The sequence below is a fragment of the Erpetoichthys calabaricus genome, chromosome 4 (assembly GCF_900747795.2).
Source record: "Erpetoichthys calabaricus chromosome 4, fErpCal1.3, whole genome shotgun sequence".
Classification (NCBI taxonomy): Eukaryota; Metazoa; Chordata; class Cladistia; order Polypteriformes; family Polypteridae; genus Erpetoichthys; species Erpetoichthys calabaricus.
Window position 1 is genome coordinate 110396611 of NC_041397.2, and position 27196 is coordinate 110423806.

The window sequence follows — 27196 nt, forward strand, 5'->3', positions numbered from 1 at the left end:
CATTGCAGCACTTCATTTGTGACTATGGGCTATATAAAAATAAATTGTATTGTAAAGGTCTTTCATATACTAACACAATACAGTATAAATTTCTCTCCATACATTAGCTGTGAAGATACTATAAAACAGAATGAAGACATATTTTATAATTTTTTCAGACAACTTCCTCCATAGCAACCAAAATGACAATTTTAAAGTAACGCTGTTTTGCAAGATAAGTGAGAAGTGATAATTTATATATTTAGAATTATTTTATTTAAAAGGGACAACACTTGCCAAAAACAAAGTTGGAGAATAAATGTAGATCGATGTGCTAAACATCTAAAACAAAAATATGCAGAAAATACTAAAACAAAACAACAAAAAAATTAGATTATGAATATGTAAATATAACTAGGAAAAAAACAAAACACTTGCAACCATTACCTCTCAGTTGCTTCCTTGATCTCTGCTCTTACAGTATCTTTTTTCCCCCCATGTCTAGGAAAGTCTGCATGTTCACTGGCACATTTAATGTCAAGGGGAAATTATAGTGGACAGCACATAGGAAACACAGTAAGGAAACAGCACCAAAAAATGTAGCAAGTTGTTGAAAAAGTCATCAACTCATAACAGAAAACAGTATTGTTAGCTATGAAATACTAAAAATTTATTTTAGTCACGATAGGCACATGATTTCCCATTTTAACAATGCAATAGTCACTATAGTTCACTTTGTTACAATTTCCAGTATCAAAATCTGGCCATTCTAACTAAAGCCAACATGATCTTGAGTTGAAACCTCCCAAATTTCATCATCTATAGGCACTGATAATGCTGGAAAAGTGTCAGGTGATTTAGTCTCTACACAGTCCTCCTTTGCTGAAGCCATTAGTTTGTTTTCATTGATTACAGTACATTTCAAATCACCTATTAAAGTAGCTTCATCACCAACTTTGACAATATGGTTTGAAAAGTGTTCCACTGAAGGGGTAGCCATTTCATCAAGCCCAAAAAAGTTACTCTGTACAATGTAACGAACACATTGAAGGATTACATTCCTCTCATGCCGAATGTCTCTAGCCAGCAACTGTAAAATAAAAATGTACATGGAAAAAATACAATTAAATTTGGTTTAAGAAATTATTCTTATATATGCTTATGCTGATTTACAAATACAAAACAACTGCAGGAAAGTATATACAAAATAGATAAGTAAATACTATGTACAATTATAAGACTATTTTGAGATAAAAACAGCTTTGCATACTATGTAGCAATGACAATAACTGACAATTTAAATGGTTGTATAATGTTGAAGGCAATGTCTTTAAATTTCTGCCTATCAGCAAATTAACATTTGTTATGAATAAAAGCACATAATGTCATTTCGAGGAGAACAAAAAACTGTCTGTATCAGGATCACTGCTATGATGCAATCACTGTGCAATTCCCTTGCCATATCACTTCTCACTTGTTGTTTGTTAATTACTTTGTGCAAATACTGCAATTCTGCCTCTGTTGAGTCAATGGTTATTAAATCCATGTCGTTCTTAAAGCTCTTGTGCCGTAAGTACACTTTTATTATATTTATCCAGGAGCAAGTCTCTGTAAATCTTTTACAGAGTTTCACTTTTGGTTTTTCAGCAGCTTGTGAAGCAGAAACTCAACAGTACCATAACAGAAATTCAACCTTATACAATCAGATTTGCAGGGTGACAAAATTTAGCAGACCAGTACATGATGCAGAGAAAAAAGCGACCATAGAGTGGGAAACAGTGGACTGCAGGGCATACCTACAGTAATTCAGATTTGCCAATTAACCAAACCCTGCTGTCTGTCCAAGTGAAGTTTACATGGGGGTGAATATGCAAACTCCTGTTGGACAGTGAAAAGACCAAGAAATAAACCAAATCTCCTCGACTTGTGAAGCAAATTACCACTTTAGTTGAAAACAGCAATTAAAGATACAACTACCAACTGTTTTTTCAAGCACATTAGACTCACAATATTTGTAAATAAAAGGTCAAGATGTCTTTTAAGTTTAAATAGCTCATTTCACTCTTAGGACTCCAAAGGATCATTACAGAAGATAAAACAAACAAAAGCCTAAACAGAGCATGTAAGTGGTAGATGTTTCATATTTTCTGCTAGTAATCATTGTCAGTTATATACTTCTTTAGAGCGGCACACAGAGTCACATTGGTTATCACTACTGCCTCACAACTACAGAGGCATGTGTCTGACCACTGTCTAAATGTAATATGCATGTTCTCCTAGTGGCTACATGGGTTTCCTCCAGGTACTATAGGATCCTTTTACAACTCAAAAATGTGAAGATTAAGCCGTAACAACTTTTTTCTTGCATACATTCTGTCAGATAAGCTCCAGCTCCTCACAGCCCACTTTTGGATTTATTACTTAGAGAAAAACGCATAAATGAAAAGCAGGTCTGGGAAATATCTGACAGGAGGCATCAAAGAATCATTTGTATACATTATGAGCTCAATATTTAAAAGATTATTCTTACAATTATAAATATTTTTTGGTTATGCATTTGCTTAAAATGTGAAGAATATGAAAATAAATTAACAACAGAATGCACATAAATATAGCAAAACAGAATAGGGAATCTTGAAACTACATTAACAATCAGTCTGACATCATGACTGTGAGAACAACACTGGACAGGGTGATGGCAACCTACATGAACATGAAGATTCTTAACTACCTAATATTCATTTCTGAAATGTTAAAATTACATTTTAAGACAAACACCAACCATTTCTAGTAAAGTAGGGTGTCTTTTTATTGGATGCTGCTGGGCTTTTCTCCCCATTTTCCTTGGGCAAAACCTGGGCCCTTTTTTAAATACAGCTCCTGATTCCTGATATTTTCTTTGTATATTAACATCTTGGTGCTCATGTGGTAGAACATTTTTGGACCTCAAAGGTGCATTCCTCAAAATAGTCTGATTTTCTTCCAAAACTTTAGATATATTTCTCAATGGCAGTTCTAAAAGGAAAAAAAAAAGTCCAGTCAGAAATTCTTGTGAATTTTTCTTACAAATCACATAGCTACTCAGGGTCACAAAATATTTAAAGCAACAAGAGAAGGTCGCTAATATAACTCATGGAAAAGGCAAGTTTTGTACACTCCTAAGAAACTAACTTTAATTATGGGACTTAAAACAAAAGAAAGAGAAAAGGCTGTTAAGTGTTATTTTGCAATAACCATATTGAAGTGCTACAACAACTAATCGATACAACAGAACAAAAACAAAGCACATATATTTCTTCTTTTTTTTCCTTTGAAAAATCAAAAAATTGCTGCTTTTTAGGAATTTTTTCCATTATAAAAAAAAAAAATCTTAGCACTCTATTACCTTCAGGCACTTCATTGCTTTCACTCTCTGAGCTGCTTGCATAATTAGCAACAAGGGCGCCTAACCCTGAAGTCATCAGCTTTGGGACCACTGTAAGCCCTTCTTTTTTGTCTTTGTGATCTTCATCCTTGTCTGACTCTTCAAAGATTATATAAAAAAAAGAAATATTTTAACACTTATTCATTGAGTTAAGTCCTGATACTAGAGTTCTAAAACATCATTCAGTTTAAAAACTTGGTTCTATTGGTTACAGACACTAAAACCTATCACAAGAGTGTTAAGATGACTACATATCTGTTCTCTGAAAACCTTATTCTTTTACAGGAGCCAACCCTAGATGGGACACAAGTCCAATTTGGACACAAATACATGTGCATTCCTTGAGTGGCAGTCAAGTGGCGGCAATAACATCTGTGCCAACATGTTATGAGGGGAACTGATAAGCATATCCTAAGTAAGTAGTGCCACAACAACTAATCAATGTCATCAGTAATAATCCGCCAATAAAAACACTTGCTAATAAATTTTGTCATCGATCAGATGATTTTTTACACTTTTCGTATGTCACTCCATTGACCAAGAATAACATCAGTCACATTTTGAGATATAGTGGAAACCCAGGACGTAACTATGGAGGTCAAAGACTTAAAAAGTGTGGAATCATTTAAATCTTCACATCTGGTAGGAAATATATGCCTTCTAAGAGCTTTAAAAACAATATCACTTGCCATGGGAGCACCTGAAAGAAAAACCCTGAGTAATGGTGATATTTCTTTCACTAATACTAACACTCGGGGATAATCCAGCAACACACTCAATGTCACTTTCTGTTTCTACTACTAGCGCAAAATCCTCCACCAACAGTGCAGGATTTAGGTCAACAATATACAAAGCAACTTCTGCAGAGAATTGTTTTATGGATACTGACAACCAATATGATTATATCTGCCAGATGCTAGTAAACAATTAATTCTAGGCAGCTTCTGTCAATGCTCAACAATGGTTTCAACCCTTTTCTCTTTGATGTCAAGTGTTGTTGGTAAAAGCTTTGAACGTGTAAATCTAGACTTTACAGATAGCAGCAAGACTCGTTGCTATGCACTTCACTGGGCAAATGTAATGTTACAGTATACCTGTACTATTGATACGAAAAACAGCACTGCATGAAGAATAAAACACAATGCTCAAGCACAAGTTAAGAACCTCCTATTAATTAATCAAAACAATAATTAAGCAACTAATCAGTTATCAAAAATAGATCTTGGTCATTCACAGCTTGAACTTACTAGGACTGCAACTGTGTTGCCACTTTGCTTTACTCATGCAAATCATTCAACCTTCTTCAGAGATACTAAAGTAGGACATTTTTAACTGTTATCAAGTTCATCTATCAAGTATGAAGAACTTGCACAGAAAAATATTTTTCAAACTTCTAGTATGTCTTTCAATGTATGCAGTTATGCATATAATTTAAACCTTTTTAATTTCAAAATTCAAATTTCCCCAAAGATTGTAAAAGAACAGAATCAAGTTAACAGAACCTGAGTAGTAAGCCAATCCATAAAAAAAGCAGTAAATCTAAATACAAAAGGCACATAGCTACCCCAGATTTCTTCCAAAATCAAGTTCCAATGGATATTTTTACTATTTGCTCTGAAATTAAGACCTGCAATAAATTCCCTGTTAAATCTGATAAACCTCAAACTAAAGCCAGCCATATCTTATGAAGGGAAGAAATACCAGATAAGAAAGCCAGACAGTAAGTAAAATGTACACACATGTACAATACAACCTTTGGACAAAATACATAAGAACAAACAAAGAAAAAAAATACATCCAAAAAATATGGGTAACCTTTATCTAACCAAGGACCAAACAATCTCGAAAATCGACAACATAGTAAATGTTACAGAAATCAAGCATATTATGTCCACACATACTTATATCAAAACATTTATCACAGATGTGATAAATGTTTCTTATGGTAAGTAAGTACTAATAAAAACATAGTGGGATAGAAACAATATAAACATCTAGATTAAATCACCATAAATTAAGTCTTTTTAAAGGAAAAGGGAAATCTGAATGATCCTTTTGCTGTTACTGCTATGCAATTGTTATATTGTGTTTTGTAAAAGCTTTACTGTAGACTGTCTTAAGTATCCTAGCAACATTAGATCTCTGCAACGATATAATTCTATAATGGATGAAAACTGCCTAACTGCCCTGAGCATCACAAGAATAACTTGAAATATTCTTAATGTAGCTATCTATATTATATTTTACTCCAGATTTTCTTTTAAAATTGGCACAATGCATCATTCTAAACCATTTACTTAGAATGGAGTACAAAACAAAGGACAATGCTTGCAAGGAGGCAATGAGAGAGAGAGACAGAGAAAAGCATTGGTATGTGCTTGGTTGTGCTTCTCTGTACTTGTGTTGGTGGGGGCAGACTTTCCGAAATAAATCCTCTTGTTCATTTTATACTTGTGTCTAAGCCTTTGCACCAGGTGTTTGGGGAGCTGGAGCACCCCAAACAATGTACATTGTGTACATTTATCATATACTAATTGAAGCCAAAAGAACATTAAGAACAAAATAATACAAAAATATAGAAAATAATTACATATTAGTTAGATATTTACTTCTAGGATCATATATAACAATCATATTTTATGTCTTTTAAATTGTTTGCATTTTTCTTGAACAGGTAAAAACAGCTATTTAGCTTAGACACCAAACAATAAAAAAACATCATAACCCGGTGCCTCTACCCTTTCAGACTTTCTTCAACTTATAACAAAAACCAACAAAAAGATCTATCATGTTCAGTCTAATAAATACAAAAATTAATACATAATATGAAATGAAGGCAAATACCTTCTTACATTTCTTTATATTAGGGCTGTCAAAGTTAACACATTAACAAATGCTATTTATGTATAACTTGTTTTTCCCTTAATCATGTTATTTGACAACCCCTGCTATCTAGGCCAATGGTTTTCAAATGAGGGACTATGGCCTGTGAAGGCTAGTTTTATTTAAAAAATTCCACTTTTAAAGACTGACTTTAAAATTGTCTAGTTTTAAAATAAACATACAAGTAACCAGTGCTTCAAGAAAGCTGATTAAAAAGCATTTGGTGTGCAGAAGAAAAACTGAAAGACATATATAATCAATCCCAAAACTCTCTGTAATAACTTGTTAAAATCTCTAAATAGAATAGCAGGGGAGAGGTGGGAGTTAAGAAATCTCACTTTTAGTTATGCCTGGTAAGTGTTCAGTACTTAACAATTTAAGACAATATGGATACTTCAAAATAGTTTAATTCCTTGAGGTGCTTTCCCCAAGGAAAAAAGTCTGAAGACCCCTGGCCTAGAGATATCATTTTAGATTTGATCACATATGTGCCAAAATAGTCTGCTGTAGTTAAGCATTTGATTTAATTAATAGGCCTACTATTAAAACAAGTCTAGCTGTGTAACTACTGTTAGCAGTAACCGAGATTTGAGAAAGACAAAAATTATGGTAACTTTTGATTTAAAATTTTCCCAAAAGATTTAAAGCACAAAATTGTTGATACTTGTTTAAATTTGCCTGCACTAAGTTTATATCACTAAAGTACAACATCTTTGGCTTATCAGTTAAGAGCAAAACATTCATGATACTGCAGTTAAAATCTTTAACGTCAGGAAGCAATATCTGCTGCAGAATGCAATCTATGAATGTACAACTCGCGTCAATGAATGAAGCACTACCACTAATTATTGCAAAATGGATTGCATCAGACTACAGACCTCTAAATGTAGCTGGATACATCATTCAATGACAATTAGTTAATTCTTACAAATTACCTTCACATGGGACAAATATCAAGGATTTATATGAAAGACAAGTCTTTGAAGTTTGAGCAGCTTAAGAAGTTGTGTAGCCTTAATCGGGAAATAATGAATGTTGCTGGTTAAACATTTGATTAATCGCAATTAATCAAGTGCCATTTTGTGATTAATCGTGATTAAAAATTAAAATAATCTGACAACCTTACTTTATATTTATATTTACACCCATACATACACACAAATACACACACAAGAAATCTGAGCAATTAGAAATTATATACAGTATTTAAGAAACAGTGAAGAACAAATTTTTAAAATACATTACAGGATGCTTAGAATAAATATTGGAATAAATGCTTAATGAAGAAATGTAGCCTAAAGAATCCACTGTTAGCTGAACTCACTGCTTATAGTGTGTTTACAGCTGTAGGTACCCAGTAAGAGAGTACAGTACAAAATCAAAGCAGTCCTAAGAGAGGACACCTAAATGTTGCCAAACATGGAGTAGTTCAGACGGCCATAGAAAGCTCACACCACAGATTAGGAGCAAGCAGTCACAAATATTGCCCATTTTCAGCATGTTTCCTGGGATGAGGAACAGTTGGTAGACAGACTGAACCAAGGATATATGTACTGACAAGAAACTGGCCCAACTTAAATGCTGGAACATGTACTGTAGGTTAGCATTTCTGAACTAGATCCTAGCCAGCAACAACCAACTGGAGAAAAACAGAAACAGTGCACAGTGGATAAAGTATGGAACAGAATACAGTAGTTGAGCAGCTGCATTCTTTTTCAGGTATGGATTTTTGTGAGCAGTTGTAACATGTACGTGGCGACACTGCACAGAATAAGCATGGGGGCCAACAGAGTGATCAGTCAACATCACCTTGAAGAACACCACTCAGTGTTCACAGAAAAGCTCTCCTGGGCTGGATGATAGAGCTCTCCATTTAGTTCATGCTGTAAAACACTCGCTTCTGAGATCATTTCTCACTATAAGCAGTACACCACAGTGCAAATCTTTAAACTGAAGTACTTTGTGGTGCAAGCTCACAGCTATTTCTAACAGTAAAGAGTTGCAGAAGTACAATTAAAAGTGAATGAGGAGTTAGGGAAGTTGACAATAAATGGTATGTGCAGTGAAAGGATGGAGAGATCTTGTGCACGTTGTGGAAAAAAACAAAGCAAAAGGACAAAGGGCCAATAAGCAAATGTGTTGCATAAAATACAAAATCTCCTAATCCAGGGCAACTTCTAATTATGAATTCCATTCATTTTAGAGCTTGTAAGATAAATTATAAATATGGCACTTCCTCCAGATCAACTGCCCTGAGTACATGATATTTTGAATTAGCTGCACTATAATATCAAGCATAGATGATAATCTCCATTACTACAATATGGTATAAGGGACTTTGTGTATTTACATTAAAATACCCTGTTGCAATGGATAAAAAATATACAAACCCAAACATGATTACTGCATTGAGCTTTTATACTGAAGTGTCTTGTCTATCTATCGGTCTTCAGTGTGAGTGTGTTTGTGTGTGCGACAGAATTAATGCTGAGTCAATGGTCGATGACATTGTCCATCGCCATCTAACAAGACACACCATTGACGTAAATAAACACAGTCGATTGGCTCAAAATATTTGAATATTTGCAGAAATTTACCCAAAGCTTCAAACGGAGGCCATTTTTTTTTTTTTTTAAATCTTGGGTGCCAACAAAACAACTAGGTCTCCATTTCTCCAAAAACCCTGGCAATGGTATCATCATCGTCAGTGTTATGAAATGACGATGTGACCATGCAAACTTTTAAGACATCTCTCAGCCCTTCTCTGAATGTACCTCCAATAGGTTAGCTGTCCCAGCTCTGATTTCCAGCTTAATAATCAGTGCTGCCCAGTCATGATCTAGCCCCCACATCACTGAACTGGATTAAACAAGTTTTCACAAAGAAGGATGGATGCATAAAAAGTAGTAATTTTTGTACACAAGAAGGAAGGAACAAGCCCTGTACACGATTCCAGTCTATTGTATGGTTCAAAATGCTAGTTTAAGATCAGCAATCATCTTAATTAGCATGTTTTTGTAATGTAGAAGGAAAAGCAAAGAACACAGGTAGAACTTACAAAATCCACAGAGGTTTTACCAGGGCTGGAATATGAAGCAAGGTACATACATACATACATACTGTACATACATACTTATAAATAAGAAGTGGTATCTATTGCTTTGCAAAGCTGCACAACATGTAAATAAATAAAACGCTATAATGTCTTGAAAAACATTCAAACCTCAAAATACAAATTTTGAAGTGTCTAAGTACGTAAGGGTGAACTGATGCACAAATACAGAATTGATAATCCGGATTCATAAATAATATGTAAATTAAAGAACAGAAATAATGTGAGCTTTAAAGGTATAATTTTCAAAATGGCTACTGATAAGTAGTCTAGACCCATTGTCCAATCATCAATGTGAGTTGTAAGCATTATTCTTGGTTGCTTAAACCAACTCCTAGCTTGGACATAATTTCAAATAAGTTAAAATGATCTCATTTATTCCCTCTATATTTCTACTTTTGTTTTACCTTGACTGATTTTAAAGTAAATTGTTGTACTATTATTTGTTTGATTTAGTAGTACAGTAATCCCTCCTCCATCGCGGGGGTTGCGTTCCAGAGCCACCCGCGAAATAAGAAAATCCGTGAAGTAGAAACCATATGTTTATATGGTTATTTTTATATTGTCATGCTTGGGTCACAGATTTGTGCAGAAACACAGGAGGTTGTAGAGAGACAGGAACGTTATTCAAACACTGCAAACAAACATTTGTCTCTTTTTCAAAAGTTTAAACTGTGCTCCATGACAAGACAGAGATGACAGTTCCGTCTCACAATTAAAAGAATGCAAACATATCTTCCTCTTCAAAGGAGTGCGTGTCAGGAGCAATGACTGTCACAGAGATAGAGAGAAAAGCAAACAAATCAATAGGGCTGTTTGGCTTTTAAGTATGCGAAGCACCGCGGCACAAAGCTGTTGAAGGCGGCAGCTCACACCCCCTCCGTCAAGAGCAGACAAAGAGAGAGAGAGAGAGATAGAGAGAGACAGAGTTTGTTTTTCAATCAAAAATCAATACGTGCCCTTCGAGCTTTTAAGTATGCGAAGCACCGTGCAGCATGTCGTTTCAGGAAGCAGCTGCACAAAAGATAGCAACGTGAAGATAATCTTTCAGCATTTTTAGACGAGCGTCCGTATCGTCTAGGTGTGCGAACAGCCCCCCTGCTCAATCCCCCTAAGTCAGGATCAGAGAAAGTGAGCGCAAGAGAGAGAGAAAAGTAAGCTGGGTAGCTTCTCAGCCATCTGCCAATAGCGTCCCTTGTATGAAATCAACTGGGCAAACCAACTGAGGAAGCATGTACCAGAAATTAAAAGACCCATTGTCCGCAGAAATTCGCGAACCAGCAAAAAATCCGCGATATATATTTAAATATGCTTACATATAAAATCCGCGATGGAGTGAAGCCACGAAAGGCGAAGCGCGATATAGCGAGGGATTACTGTATGCTATTGTAATATTCTGCTTCTCAAAAAATATATATAAAAAAAAAAATTCAGAAATGTTACCAAGAAAGATTCATAATCTTCAAGCCATGTTTAGAATACACAGGGCAATGTTGTAACACACAAAAAAAAAATTACACAAAAGTTTTTGATGTGGCCTGCCCATCTAATACATGGCACAGTTTTTTTTAGGTCCACCATGCCATGTTGTTAATCGGTGCCCTAGGCACTCTTTGTAGTCTGTCATATTTCTTTTTTTGTTGTCTCGTAGGTCTTATGAGGATTTAACCTACATTTTACGTACAATTTACTGTCATCAACTCGTATTTAAGTTTAACATCACTAACTCTGGATTTCTGGGTTGGACATAATCAAATCTTCAAGCGATGCTCAACAGAAAACAGTCCCTTTAAATATAATTAAATCTATTTTGATTAGAACTCGGACAATAATTGTTATCTTAATGAAAACATTAATGTTACTATTGGGTTATTCAGTTTTAATTGAACAAATGTTTAAAAAAAAAACAAACAAAAAAAAAAACATTTTGCATCACCAGTTTCGATTTTGATGAAACTTGGCATATGAATTACACCTACCTTCCTCAGTGCAAAAATACTTTATTTAAAAAAATCCTCTTGCAAAATTGGCATTTTTCTTTACAATGGACTGCATAAACATGATAATTTAGAATGTCTTCTTTTAAGTTGTAACTTTTTTCCTGAACAAGTTCACTGAAACATCATAACAAAGGTCATTTCTCTTTCTCATTGTCCATGTTCTGAAGCTCATATTAAAAAACACTTTAACATTCATTCTTACCGGGCTCACTAGTGGCAAACATCCCAAGAGGGTCAGTGTCCCTTGCAGTGTTTGCCTGTGCTGTATCCTCCTGACTCGCTGTTGTCTGAGAATCATTACAATTACTCAGTTGATTCTTTGACATTTCCCATTTCCTAAATTTACCATAGCCCTTGTGATTTCCATGCCAGTCCCTTGATGTTTTCCATTTTCTCGTTTTCTTCATTTTTCTGTGAAAAAAAAAAAAATGTCCCTCAGAGGAATGTACAACTATTTTTCACACTAATATATATTTTAACAATGTATGGGAATTATGATTTAAATTTTAGTAAAACATTTTATATTGGTAAAAGGGGATATACAGGAGTAGTCAAAATCAGCAACAACATCTAGAGATCAAACAAAAATCAGTTTCAGCTTAAGGGATGATTATTAGAGGGAGCATAAAAAATGTTACATTAATAATCTTTTAATATACACACAAGTGCAATGTAAGATTATTGTATAATGCAAGGCTTTCATGAGCTGCACAATCTTTATGGATTTTCAAAAACTTAATGCACAGCAAATTACATAAAAGGTATGATCAACCCATTTAAGGAAATGAAACTATATATATTAAACTCCAGCTCTATAGGGCAATGTTTTATTTTGCAGAATGTTACAATGACCCCTAACAACCTCATACATCAACTGTTTATTTGAACTTATGCTAATTCAGATCCAAACAAATATGTTTTGTAAATTAAATCCATCCATTTTCCAACCCGCTGAATCCGAACACAGCGTCACGGGGGTCTGCTGGAGCCAATCCTAGCCAACACAGGGCGCAAGGCAGGAACCAATCCTAGGGTGGCGCGCCAACCAACCGCAGGACACACACACACTCCCCAAGCACACACTATGGCCAATTTAGAATCACCAATCCACCTAACCTGCATGTCTTTGGACTGAGGGAGGAAACCGTAGCACCCGGAGGAAACCGAGACAGCCATGGGGAGAACATGCAAACTCCACGCAGGGAGGACCCGGGAAGATAACCCGGGTCTCCTTACTGCGAGGCAGCAGTGCTACCACTGCGCCACTGTACCACCCTAAGATTTTGTAAATTCAGCTGTATATTAATAGTTATTTCAGAAACCAAACATGCTACTAACAGGAGTCTTTACACATCTGTGCAGAATCTACTGGTGGTGATGAAAATTACAATATGTAAAATAACAATTGCAAACCAGGGCTGGCACCAAAATAAATTTAGCAAGGTGGTGGGTGACAAAAACGACAATCGCTATAAAGCCCAAATTATTTTCAAATCACAAAAAAATGTCTCAGAGTGCATAAGCTATAGATTCTGTACGACAGCAAGCAGCAGAATTGCAACCAAGAGGTAGGTTGCATCAACTAAAACTTTGTAAAGTGTCACAGGTAGTTTTTGCTTTTCATTTGCTTTTTCAACATTTACACACACTACAATTAATAAAAGATAACTGAACAAAAGCAAAATGATTTGGGCTAATCACAAGGCACCAGTGCATTTCACAGGCACAAAAATGCTCTATCAGCTTTATAAGAGCAGGTGTAGCAACAGGGAAGTACATTGATGCACATACCCATATTCACATACTGCCCAATTAAGAGAGTTACCTAATAACATAAAATGCATGCCTTGGAATGTGTAAGGAAAGTAATACCCCCCTGAAAGAAAACCCAGGGAAAATATTTTGTTTAAACTTTTTTTTTTCTTTTTGAATGAAAATGTAAAATGCCTTTTTAAACTTTATGCTTACCAAGATGAATTCCAAAAATTTAAAAGTGATAACAAGTTTGATTAAAAAAAGCCATCTTTTTAAAATAAACAAAAAATATGACATGGAGATAAGAATAAAAAATGTAGAAAAACATCTACAATAGTGTTTGTATGTTATAATGATTATGTATGTTATAATGATTTACAGCAGTATTCAGTACTGAAAATGGATACTGCTTAAAGTTAAAGGTAATAATACCCAAAAAAAAAAAAAAAAGTGTGGACTGTGGACAATGCGAGCCTTATAGACAGCAAAATCAATTTAAAGAAGAAAACAGTCCTGTCGTGCTTCTACTTCAGTCAGTTTCTTGTTATCTTTTAGCTCCCAATGAGCTTCTTTTCATTCAAATTTTTAAGTTTGTGCATTTAACCATTAGCACAGAGTTTCACATTTCATGTGCACTTGCCCATTTAGAAACTGGCTTGTTGTGTTGAGTTGCATGGCTTTCTCCATCTCTCTGGTTTATAATGTCCGTTTTATCCTGTGATGTGCTTATTAAATAAATGGGTAACATGATTTAAAAATTAACCCTGTCTTCATTTCTCAAAACACACTTGGACTGGTTTCAAATGGCAGTCATCTCTTCATTCCATCAACTTCTACTTATGCATTACCTAAACAGCTGCTTTAACTAAGAACTACCTTATTTCCATATTATTGGTTCCAGATATACATATATTCAGATGTTTAATATTGATAAGCTTGACTGTTGTGTTGTGCTTGATGTAACTGTAGGTTCAGTGTTTTAGGACCACTCACCCTACATTTATAGAGCATTGCTCAAGTCATTTGTGCCGACAGTGATATCAGCATCTCACTGTTGCCAAGATAGTAAATTAAATTTTCTTGAGTAAGAGTTAAAACACTACAGAGGAAGCATCTAAATCTATGGATTACACTTTTCTTTAAGATGTTAGCAGCTTAGGAGAACCTATCAGAAACACATTTGAGACTTATATGTCCAAGTTCATTTAACCTTGGCTTCAATGAGACTAACAGCAAAGCGCTGCGCTGTGAACATTCAAACTACTCGTTAGCCATTGGAAACGTGTTGTTTACACCGAATAATTTTCAAATTGCCTTTACTTCTTCATTTACCTCATATTTAACTAAAACTTTAAAAACATAATTGTAACACACAAAAATATGAAGGCTTTTGTGGGCAAAAAAAAATCTTGTTATGACCTTTCCCTTTAGAAAGCTTCATTCATCTTAAATTATAACTTGGGTTTAGTCTATGATCACCCTATAAATCAAAGTTTTAGTTCAAAATACTTCAGTTCACTATTCAGTAAATTTCACCTGCTTTCTGTCCAGAAAAACCTAAGTCTCCTGCCCTATCAAAAAGAAAACATAACTTATTTTCACTGGACTAGGGACTGTTCAATAAGAACACACTCGTATATTCTAAGTTTCTTTATTTAGTCATGTTTACACAAGAAAATATGAAATAAGAATAAAAATACACCCATATACTTTGTCTCATCGTTTACTTTATTGCAAACTTCAAATCTAAATTACACTTAATACACTTTTAATATTTCCTTTTAAATGTCATTTTAATATTTAAAAGGAAAAAAAACAAATTATACTAGCGACAGACAAAATACAGTTTTACCGTGCAATCTTTATCTAGTTATTTTAATTACTTGCTATATTACCCAATTAAAATGTTACCACACTGAAAGCTATTTTCAATAGGAATTGAAAGGCTATACAAAAAAAAAATAATAAGATACCCAAACTGTGGTGTTTCCAAGACGTCTCCTCGTTCCAATTTTTCATTCATCAGCATCTTCTTTTGGTTGATATTAGCCAAAGTTGGATAATTTCTTTAAAAACATAAAATAAATTATTCGTACTAGAATACTACAACAAATATGTATTTTTTAACTGTCATAATGAGATAATGAATCAAAATGGTAACAGAGGACATTCACTCAGTGAATATTTGACTGCAAATTTTACTTAAGTAACTTTTTTAATCTGTATTTGTCTACAAACTTACATGTTCAAGAAGTAAAATACTATCTCTGGGGAAAAAAAACAGAATATGCTACTTGGACAGATATTTGGACCTCCATGCTTAGCAAAGCACTGGACACTGAAAATCAAGACAATTAATCATAACTATCAAAAGCAGATGATGTCTTAAGCAAATGGAATAAAAAAAGACAAACAACTGATTTCTTCAATAAATTATACATTAATGTGAGGAGGGATAAGATATATTTGCAGTATGAAGAAAGCAGAAAACACAGGCACAAGTGTGTGAGGTTGTGTGTTTCAGTTTTCCTCGTTAAAGAAAGTGTCCCATTAAGGGCTTGATTATTCTGATATAGGATATATCCTTCCTATGGATGTGGGATGGAAAAAATGGGTTTAGAAAAAGAATGACTAGATTAAAAAAGTAATAAATCAAATAACAACAAATGCAAAAAAAATGCAAAAAAAAAACCAACAATGCAAGATATACAAAAAGAAGCAAAATTTATTATACAAAAGTATATTTCAATGCAAATGTCATCCCAGATGTTGTAGTATTTCAATAGACTTCAAATCAGAGTGTGTGTACTTACCATTTGCATAAAAAGTATACTGGAAATGATATATCAATACTCACTTAATACCTTTTGTTTAGCTTTTAAATATATGTTATATGAACTATGCACAGTAAATATGTCTAGATTTTCATCAATATTTCACTTACTTTTTTCGTTCTTCTCGCCATTTTAAAATTTCCTCAGGGGTATCCAATTTAATTCTTTTAGCTCCTGGACGATGCATCTGTCATAAACAGAAACATAATGATAAAAATTTATAAAAATGATTTGATGAGATGCAAAGATTAAAATAAATTCCATAAGGCAATATTTAACATATATGGACACTACCTTTTAGAGTGCACGTTTAAAAAGTAATAATTAAATAGGATATGATGCAATAACTCAATAAGTTAGGTGTGTTTGATCCGTAGCAAATATTTATCTGTCTTGCAAATTCAGCCACTGTGACACAGAAGCGCATGGGAGGCAGTCAATGGGCTTGGATAAATGTGGTATGCCGGAACAGGAGTTAATGGGATGCACGAACACCTTTTCTCTCTCCTCTGCAAGACCCTCCGAACAGAAGCCTGTCTAACTCCACCTTCACTTTCAGAACATTCCCTACCAGTGACATCACTTTCAGTTCCAACTTCTTGTACACACCCCTTCCTCCTCAGCAATTATAAAGACAGCCACTTTTCCCCATAAACCAATCCCATTTTGGACTCTAAAGAGACTAAATGGCTTCATTGAGCATTTATTGACTACATTGTGATTTTTTGAATAGATGGGGTGGAACCCGAATGCTTTTTCATCTCTCTCTTGATAATTTGCACCATATACTGTATTTGTGCAAACTGTACCAACTTAAGTTCTTCACAAAGCAGTTGCCATTGGCCTATTTTACTATACGCTAATGCTGGAAGCTGCTCACGGCTGCCAATTGAAAATACAAGTTAGCTCAGTGCAAGAATTAGATAGATAGATAGATAGATAGATAGATAGATAGATAGATAGATAGATAGATACTTTATTAATCCCAATGGGAAATTCACAATTACATGTTAGATGAGACTATTTTCAGAATTACTGGAAAACAAAAAGATAATTCCTTAAGGATAACTCTCTACACATTCTCAATTTTACTGTTTTATTTGTTATTAACACCGATGTTTCAATTTTCAGTATAAGTTTATATTTGCTTGGGGAGCACAAGATTACGTAGTTCACTTTCTGTTGAAGGTGTGCCCTGTTGTATTCTCTTTTCTTTCCAAAATTCTAACAACTCAGGATTTACAGGACATCATCTGTAATAAGTGGATGGATCATTAATTATCCACAGGTAAAAGTATATATACTGTATATTGAAGACAAACCCATACATAGCCACCTAGTAGTTCAAACTTTGACCACTAGATGGAAGAACTAGAATAGTGAAAGAAATTTTGAAATGTAAAGCATCAGCATATCGAAATGCCTAGAAATTATTTTTGTACAAATGCTGATTCAAACTCTTTTTACATTATGAGGAAAATACCCAGCTGCTTAATTTAATTAACACAGCAATTTATTAGTATAACTACGGTGTATACTCAACTGCCAAAAATCTTAGTTTCTGCAACTATTACGAGATTCTGCCATATTAACTACACATACTTTATCTACTTTCCATCTCACATAACAATCACATTGGTTTATTGGAATATTACAAGAATTTCACATATTATGATCACAGAGATTAATGAACAGTCCTTTAGCCGAACTTTGTAAAATATTACATTGTTACAACCTTTATTTTTATTTAAGCTTTCATCATGCATTGGTCTTTAACAATACACATAGCCTAGGGTTTTTGGTTAAAAAAAAGACTTTAGTGTGCAACCTACATCACCTGCCTATGGTCAAAGTAACACACAGTTGTAAAATAAGCAAACTTCTTTTAAACACTGGTCACAGGAGGCTGGGGGGTGGTACCCAGCCGGGACGCCAAGGAGGACCAGAGGAGGGCTTGCGCCTCCCCCAGACCACATGGGGGCGACCGCCCTGGTGGTTTTGGGGACCACGGGAACAGAGCTTTGAAGCTCAACCCTATAGGGGCCCATGGTCACTGCCAGGGGGCGCCCCAATGCCTATGGAGCCCTGGCCCTCAGCACTTCTGCCACACCCGGAAGTGCTGGAGGGAAAAAGACCAGGGACACTCAGAGTGCTTCCGGGTGCGCAGCCGGTACTTCCGCCACACTGGGGAGTGCCAGCGGAAGCTAATCTGGAGGCACCTGGAGCACATCCGGGTGTGTATAAAAGGGGCCGCCTCCCTCCATTCGATGGCTGGAGTCGGGTGGAAGAGGACAGAGCTTGGAGGAGAGGAGTGGAGGCGGACCAAAGAAAGAGAGAAGAGGCATTGTGACGCCTGGCCTTTGGGGTGATTGGTGCTGCGGCACTGGGTTGTGTGTGTGTTTCATTTGTAAATATTGTGTAAACAAACGTGTTGTGGTGCTTAAACGACGTCTACCTGTTTGTGTCTGGGCTATTCCCCACACACTGAAAAGGATACAGTGGTAATTCACGCAATGTATTAGTTTGATCTTGTCATAATAGATTGGTAATAGTGGGTGTAGGTTAAGAAAACGTGAAGAAACAACAATTTTGCTATTGTTATTATGCTAACTAATTACTTGTGAAAGATGCATTAAAAGGAAATTAATTGGTGGTTATGTTTAAATAAAATGTGAAGAATAAAACAATGGAAGAGAAAAAATGTGTACAAGTATTTGCTCACAAATATGTCATTTAATGTAACATATGACTTCAGGTCATCCTTGGTGCTAACCATTTGGCTGATCTCTGGAACACAGCCACAGCAGCTAAAGTCAAATTAATCCTAAACATTGCACATTTAAAGTATTTTTAGTTTGTTTTAAGTTATGTACAGTTAACACAGTATATTAAAAAAATGTAAGGGTTAGAGTTAAGGTAAATGTCTAGATTAACAATGCCTCCTGCTTTGCATCAAATGATCATAAGTTCTTTGCCGATACCCTTCTGCAATGTGATGTACTTCCCTATGATCAATGGATTGCTAGGCAGGAATGGTAAATACAAGATGGAGACAGAACACAGCAAGAACATAAAAAAGAGAAGAGGGATTCAAATTCATTATGGTGATATTGGAGAAAATGGAGTAAGTCTTGAAATTGTTATGAACGTTCAGTAAAGGGTAATGTGCAAGTACCCAAGTATGTGAGAAAAAGCAAGCAAGAAATGAAAAAGTAAGATACAGCCTAGGGGGAAACATAATATGGTACACTAAGGTGCTGAAAAACAGGTGACACAGTCATTTTTAGGGATGCCCGACTCTCCAAGAGTGAAAAGGATGAGGCCATGGAAGTCTGCTAGGAGGGCATACTACCTTTTTATTTAGAACACATGGTTTTAGGTCAGCAGGTACTGGATCTTGTTGTTCCATAAGTGTAGAGTGTTCATGACGGAGCACAATCTATGACTGTGGAATTGAAGGAGTGGAAATTAGCATTTGCATATGCGAGTGTGTATTCAAGAGACAGAGAGAAGAGGCAGGATGGACTCCTCTTTGGTTTCCTTGGTATTTATTCTGAGTGTGGAGGTGTGTAACAAGGACCACTGTCACAAAATATCATTCAAAGCAAATATAATTCCATACTTACATTTTTCCAGTGAATATGGACAAGCTTCTCATGTGCAGTATAACTACATCCATCAATCATACACTGAAAAAAGGTTATTCACTCTATTAATAGAGCTATAAAAATCTACTTTTTGCATTATTTCATTTTACATATCATACTGATTTACTGAATCAACAGATCTAAAGTTACTCTTACATCACTTTAACATACTGTATCTACTTTCAAGGCAGAGATGTAAAGTATCTATAGTATTTACCTTAACACTCAATTAAATAGCTTAGAGTTCAGTGGCAGTCACTAATTTAGGGACCCTAGACCAGGCATATCAGCTAAGCAAGAGATTGAAGATAAAACTTGCCAAAAGAATAATCCTAATGAAAAACATTTGCAATAAAAGCTAACATTCTGATTTAAAAAAAAAACATGGCTAAAACAAAAAAGAAGAGCTATAGCTTTAATACACTGGCCAAGGAATTTTTAAAACTTCAAATGGAAGACAGGTTAGGTTTGTTTGCAGCTTGGTACAAGAAACAGGAGCAGTAGATTGATCCTGGCAAATTCTGAATAAACTATTAATAACAGAATAAACTATTCTGTTTCTCTGCAGTCCTCAGGGCATTTGCCCCAAACTATTCCATATTTTTCAAGTTTTCTTGTCTTCTCCATATATTACAGTACCAAAATTTTATTTAAAAAAAATTATAGAAGCAAAGGAACTTGAGTGACAAATAAAATGTAAATGATGTCATGTTTTACATAAACTATCAGGATATATTAAACTACTAAGAGAAAATTTCTTATTATTAAAAAAAGGAAGAAAATCATAGTTTTACCACTCTGTCTAGACAGTATGCCAAGACAACATAAGGTCATACGCAAATCCTATCTAAGACTTACTCAAAGACCCTGTATAAGTCAATTAAACTACCCATCTTGCCTAGTGTCCTACATCTTAACTGCACTATTTTATATGTAGCATTCAGTAGACATATTCAGCCTAAAGACGCAAAGTTTCTTTATAATCTCAAAGACTAAATAACAAGCAGGAAATTAGACAATTTAATGAACACTCTGTGTATGAACTTGTCTCAAATTCAGAAACTTAGGATGTACTGTTAATTCCTCTCTCTAATGTGAAGCATATAAGCATGTTACCAGAAAACAAAACAAAAAAAAAAATGCATACTACCAACCTTTACATGCTGGGAAACATGCTCATCATACATTTCTTGGGCTTTGAATCCTCGATCACAAGAGTCACAGAAAAATGAAAATATTGGTTCTTTTTTCTTTTTCTGTAATAAAATTATAAAAAAAATCTGTGACAACTGAAGTTTTTTTCCCCCATGGTAATGGGAATGGGTAAAGGTCCCAAAAAATTGGACCCCCATGACCCTGTTGTTAGGATATAACGGGTTGGATAATGGATGGATGATGTTTCTCAAGCATCAAATGACAATGAAAAACATAAAAAGTTTTCTTTCAAATTCCAATTTTTTTCAGTTTAGCTAATCACTCTGAAATATACCACATTCCAGACAAATGACAATGGCTCAAATAAAATGCCAAGAAATTGTGACAGGTTCCATCCCTCTTAACATTATTTTAACTCAATGTGACTGTCCCCTTGACTAAGGCTGAAACAACGTGAAACAGTACCTTGGTCATCTACAAATCTCCAGTTGTCTACTTTCATTCAAACTGATCCATGCATCTACCATTTCAATGCAAAGAAAAATTCCTAACATTTAGCACCAATACAGTATTAATATTTTTAATATAGTAACATAAACTAAGAAAATAACATGAACTGAAAAGAATGATGGAATATTTTTACAGCTTATTTTCATATTTCCTTTTAGGTTTTTTTTTTAACAATGTAATATACCAGATCTGACAGGCATTATCAACAAGCAACAGCTTTCACAGTTGATGTTTTGCTTATATAAATGTTGTAACAAAAACAAATCTATATATATAATTCACTAAGCCGTGAGACAAGTAGCCACCCATGGAAAGCACGTCGGAAGGGGCGTGGATTTACTAAACCGCCGACAAGTAAGACACCAATGGCGCACGCAGGAAGGAGCCACGCCCACCAACTCTTAGACCATTGGATACGACGAAAAAAATCACAGAGCCACGCCCACCAACTCGGACGCGACGCCTCGGAAAACATGCCATCATTTCTGTTTGTCTGTGCCACAATCCACTTGCAGCTCTGAGCCATGCTGACTTTTCATTAGTCAACCTCAGTGGAACCTTGGTTCACACAGAGGCAGCGCCAGAGAGAGACAGAGGCACACACAGGCTGCGCGAGAGAGAGAGCCGCGCACACACAGGCAGCGCCAGAGAGACACAGCCGCACACACACACACACACACACACAGAGGCAGCGCCAGAGAGAGACAGAGGTACACACAGGCAGCGCGAGAGAGAGAGAGCCGCGCACACACAGGCAATGCCAGAGAGAGACAGAGGCACACACAGGCAGCGCGAGAGAGAGAGAGAGAGAGCCGCGCACACACACAGAGGCAGCGCCAGAGAGACAGAGGCACACACAGGCAGCGTGCGAGAGAGAGCCGCGCACACACACACACTCAGAGGCAGCGCCACAGAGAGACAGAGGCGCACACAGGCAGCACAAGAGAGAGCCGCGCAATCCTTTAAAACTGAAGTTAAAACACAATGAAGGAAGCAGTCTTTAAAAACCAATAAGCCCTGTGCCTCTTTTTCATTAGCGTCTCACCTGCTTCAGGCACTGCAACAGTCGAGATGCTCTCTCTGCAGCTGACCTTCTCTGTGCCTGACTCCACTACTGTCAGTCGCCTGATTAAAAATGGCCTTTTGAAGGGGAGCTATGGACCCGCTATACCACAGAAACATATCGCCTTCGAGCCTGCTTTCGCTCACTCTAACATACCAGCTTTCTCTCTCTCTCCTCACTCGCTCACACACTGCACAGGGGAGAAATGCCCGCAGCACGAGTCTACCCGGAAACCATTTCAATGCCCGCAGCACGAGTCTACCCGGAAACCATTTCAGCCACACTTCCACGCCCCTCGCTACACTGTGAGTGCGATGATTATTTATTTAAAAATGGGCTTTTGAAGGGGAGCTGTGGACCCGATTTACCACAGGATCACCTGTGACATTGCCTTCACATTGTTTTCCTTTTATTTATGATCCAGTTGAGCAGATCAGACACCCAGGCAAACAACACTGAATAATCAATAGCTGCAACCACTTTGCCCACCCCAACTCCTCACCTGAGTCGGTTTTGTCTGTGTTCAGCAGTGTTTCCCAAACTCGGTCCTGGTGAACCCCTGTGGATGCAGAGTATTGTTCCAACCAGATTCCTAATCATTAATGCCGGTGAAACTCATCCGGGATAAGTCGGTTTTTCAAACGCAGACGTGTAGCACATTATTCTAGCAGACTAGCTGGATGTAAAAATGTGGATGTAAAAATGTCATTGACAAAACTGTTGCTCTCAAACTTCGCAACATGGCTGTTGGCTTTGTTTGCCAACATTGGGATAATGTCGGCGACGTGGTCACAAACTGCAACAACTCACCACACAAGGACGCCCTGTCTCTCGAAGCATTCACACTGCCGGAAGACAACCATGGGGATACGCAGAAAACAGCCATGTCAGTCAACGCAGATCAGACACCCAAGCAAACAACACTGAATAATCAATAGCTGCAACTACTTTGCCCGCCCCCACTCTTCACCTGAGTCGGTTTCGTCTGTGTTCAGCAGTGTTTGCCAAACTCGGTCCTGGTGAACCCCTATGGCTGCAGGGTTTTGTTCCAACCAGATTCCTAATCATTAATGCCGGTGAAACTCATCCGGGATAAATCGGTTTTTCAAACGCAGCCGTGTAGCAGATTAGTCTAGCAGGATGTAATAATCCGAGATGAATGCGCGCCCTCGCGCTGAGTGAAAAGCCAATATATATTGAGTCTACAAAACATGATCAGCAAGATGGCTAGCGGCTCATACGCTCACACTGATTATGTCCCTGCCCTTTGTACACCCCCCCTCGGTACTACCATTGTCGGATGACTTGGTGGATTATATATAGAAAAGCAGCCAAAACTGCAAACAACAATGAAAAGTCTACGTGACTCACACGTGCATATGGACTGTGCAAAGACGAAAATGACTCAGGTGACGAGTTGGGGGTGGGCATATGAAATGTTACTTTTCTTGGTGATTTATTACATTTCCGATTTTTCAAATGTTAATTTTCTCCCTGTGCTTAAAAATCATTAAAAAAGCGGCCTGATTATGCGGTGTATGGTACGCCGCGGGTTGGCTAGTAAATAATAAATGCACTATCTACAGACACAATCTTTATTGTTAAATCAAAACCCTTTAGAATTGCCATAAAGGAAGCTGAAAGCAGTATACTAAACTGTTCAGAAATACAAAAATCCTAATTGTAAATTTAGCATCAGCCTACCATTTTTCTTTATCATTCAGCCCTTGAGTGCTAATTAAATTATTGTATCACTTTTGACTATTTTAGACAAATCACACATTGATTTGTCAGCAATAAAAAAATCACAAAGTGAATTAATCATGCTTCAAGTCTATATCATCATTAAATTTGTTACCATCTCTTAATCGAATTTTAGGATAATGGGAAAATTATATTCTACTTTCATGTATGTACTCTTGGTTAAGGTTAAAATTTTTGGTAAAGGTGTTGAACTTTAAAAACACAAAACTGACCACTACAAGTTTCGCCAAAAATCTCATTTTCTGCCACTGATTAGGTCATTTACTTTGCCAATGTGCCATTAACGTAAATGTTTCCCTTTTATTTTTAGTAATAGTTCTGTACTTGTTATACTAAAAAGTTTGTGTGTGTACAATGTAGTAAAGAATATAAATCTTATGTACGGTTTGGTTTGTATCTTCAGAAAAACCAATAGTTGCTGTAGGTTAAGACTGAAAAAGCCATTTTGATAAAATGTGCAATAACTTAAATGTTTATTTATCAGACTAATTATTTTGTGTGTAATGGAACAATTCTCCCTGACTAGTTATTTTAAGAAATAAAACACGCTTAACAAAAATGTTTTGGACATGGAAAATAAAATATCATCTAGTCTATAACTCCATAAGACTTATCCTGAAAAATATACTGCCTCACTTAAACGTCTATTAAAATTAAGTATTAACCAGTTCTCACAATGAATGTGTAATAATTTGACTGCTGTAGTTAAATAGCAAAAAAATGACCAGTGCAATGACTGTGCAGTCTTTATAAACTGACATTGATTGGGTAAAGAGATAGAACAGTAGGAACCTATATCAACTTTAATATACAGTACAGTTATAATGTTCAAATAAACTGGTATGACAAGAGAAATGCTTTACCTTTTTTTTTAAACCATTTTGATTTGGCCATGAATGACAGGTAGGGGACTGTGGTACATCTTGGTTTTGACTGAAGTAATCATGACCTGCAAAAATTTCAACCATATAGAACAGTTACAAACTAACTAAGGAGCGCAGAAAATGTCACTATATGCAGATTATATGGCACTATATATATACTATAAATTAGGCCCATGAAAGTCTGTACCAGTAGTACTTAATGGACTTCCAGAATTTCAAAATAAATCAGGACTCAAAATTAATTTGAACAAAAGTGTGCTTTTTCCAGTGAACTCTCTTACACACAATATTAGACAGCACACCTTCCCATTTATTTTAGCAGATCAGTTTAAATACTTAGGGGTAAACATCACAAGTAAATTTAAAGATCTTTTTCAACCAAATTTTGCTATCAGCATAAAAAAAAAAATTAAACAAGACGTGAACAGATGGAGGAAGGAGGAACAATCAACACTGTCAAGATGAATATCCTTCCTAACCTTCTTTTTCTATTTCTGAGCATCTCCATATACATTAACAAATCATTCTTTAAGAAATTAGATTAAATTATAACACCATTTATTTGGAATTCAAAACACCAAAAGCAGCATTGGGCATGGCACTACCAACTTTCAATTTAATTACTGTGCCGCAGTATACATGCATGTCAATGTAACATCCACATGAATGCCAGGACCCAAGGTCCAATGCATAGCACTTTCTCCAGCTTGCCTTCTTCTCATAGTGCATCCTGTGGCCATATCATCAGGTAAGAGACACACAAACGGATGTCCACATGGTCTAAAAGAAAACATGATTCATCATGCCAGGTCCACCTTCTTCTATTGCAACCATAGTCCAGTTCTGATGCTCACATGCCCACTTTAGGTGCTTACAGGGTCATCATGGTTACTCTGATTGGTCTGTGGTTACACAGACGTAGCAAGCTGTGATGCACTCTGTGTTGTGACACTTTTGTCTCACAGCCAGCATTAAGTTTTCCAGAAATTTGTGCTACAGTAGTTCTTCTATGGGATCGACAAGATGGGATAGCCTTCACTTCCGATGCACAACAATTAGGCCCTGGACGTCCATGACACTGTCTCTTGTTTACCAATTGTCCTTCCTTGGACCACTTTGGGTGGTTTCTAACCATAGCATACTGGAAACACCCAACTTGGCCTCTCGTTTTAAAGATGTTCTGACCCAGTCATCCAGCCATCACAATTTGTTCTTTGTCAAAGTCACCCAGATCCTTACACTTGTCCATTTTTCCTACTTCCAATACAACACCTTCCATAATTGATTATTCACTTGCTGCCTAATATATCCTTCCCCTTGACATGGGTCTTTGCAACGGGATAATCAAGGTTATTCACGTCACCTGTCTGTGGCTTTAATATTGTGGCTGATCGATGTGTGTCCGTATAAATACAGTACATAAAAATAAAAAATGAAGCACTGACAAACATTTGGAAAAGCTGTAAGCAAACTCAAAATCTGTAAAACCGAGTACGAGTACATAACATATATCCACTCAAGGGGGACCAACAGATTGTAAAACAGATTAACAGTATCAAATAAATACATATATAAAACAATCTTTGCTGTAAACATATTTAATTAACCCAAAAGCAATGTACCAACTTAAGACAACCAAAACTGTGTTATCTCTACAGAGATTAAAAATGCACAAAACATTTAAATAACCCAGAGCTAAAGAAGTATAGCCGTTACCTTGTGTTGGTTGCTGTTCATATCCGTTGAATGTGCTGTTATATTGCGCAGGCCATGGGTTCCACAGGTACGGAACTGGATACCCATACCAGTTCGTTTGAGCTTCTAAACCAGGTTGATACCAGCTTGGAGAAGGTGGGAGTGGAGGTGGAGGACCCCAATATGTAGGGGCTGTGGCGGCAGGGCAGCCAAAACCTGGCGGTGGATACTGTTCAGACTGGTTCATTGAAAACAGATTCGAAAGAAGTTAATTATTTTAAATCGCTTTGTTCTGTGTTTAGAACTCAACCATTACTTCTCCGTATGCCTCCAGTAAAATGCACTAGAAACCACGTGCTGTCGCGAATGTAGTGCGTCACAGTTTGTGGTCACGTGGGAGGAAATAGATGGCGCACGAAAGTCTCACTTTGCTGCAAACAGTATTTTATTCAGAGTTTTAGACTTAACTGATTTTCTTTTCTTCCTAATGT

The 27196-nt window shown here is 36.2% G+C and overlaps 2 protein-coding genes across 2 annotated transcripts in view; both read right to left on the bottom strand.

Moving 5' to 3' along the window:
• The window catches only part of tpt1 (tumor protein, translationally-controlled 1), a 1004241-nt gene that overhangs the window by 739180 nt on the left and 237865 nt on the right, over positions 1-27196 (bottom strand). The window lies entirely within an intron of this gene.
• Positions 627-27059, bottom strand: nufip1 (nuclear FMR1 interacting protein 1). The gene is made up of 10 exons (XM_028799670.2): positions 26727-27059; positions 24990-25075; positions 20789-20890; positions 19614-19676; positions 16098-16174; positions 15127-15219; positions 11601-11809; positions 3365-3502; positions 2762-2994; positions 627-1069 (listed from the first exon to the last, which is right to left on the bottom strand). Exons 1-10 carry the CDS (start codon positions 26950-26952, stop codon positions 749-751), a joined length of 1548 nt encoding a protein of 515 aa, XP_028655503.2. The 5' UTR covers positions 26953-27059; the 3' UTR covers positions 627-748.

Bases quoted from the DNA above. Each gene is read 5' to 3' on its own strand.
- nufip1 (XM_028799670.2), bottom strand. From the start codon at position 26,952: ATGAACCAGTCTGAACAGTATCCACCGCCAGGTTTTGGCTGCCCTGCC. The intron at 20,891-24,989 runs GTAAAGCATTTC...ATTTTATTACAG, and splicing joins AAAATGGTTTAAAAAAAAAG to AAAAAGAAAAAAGAACCAAT. The intron at 1,070-2,761 runs GTTGGTGTTTGT...TTTATTTTACAG, and splicing joins ACCCTACTTTACTAGAAATG to TTGCTGGCTAGAGACATTCG.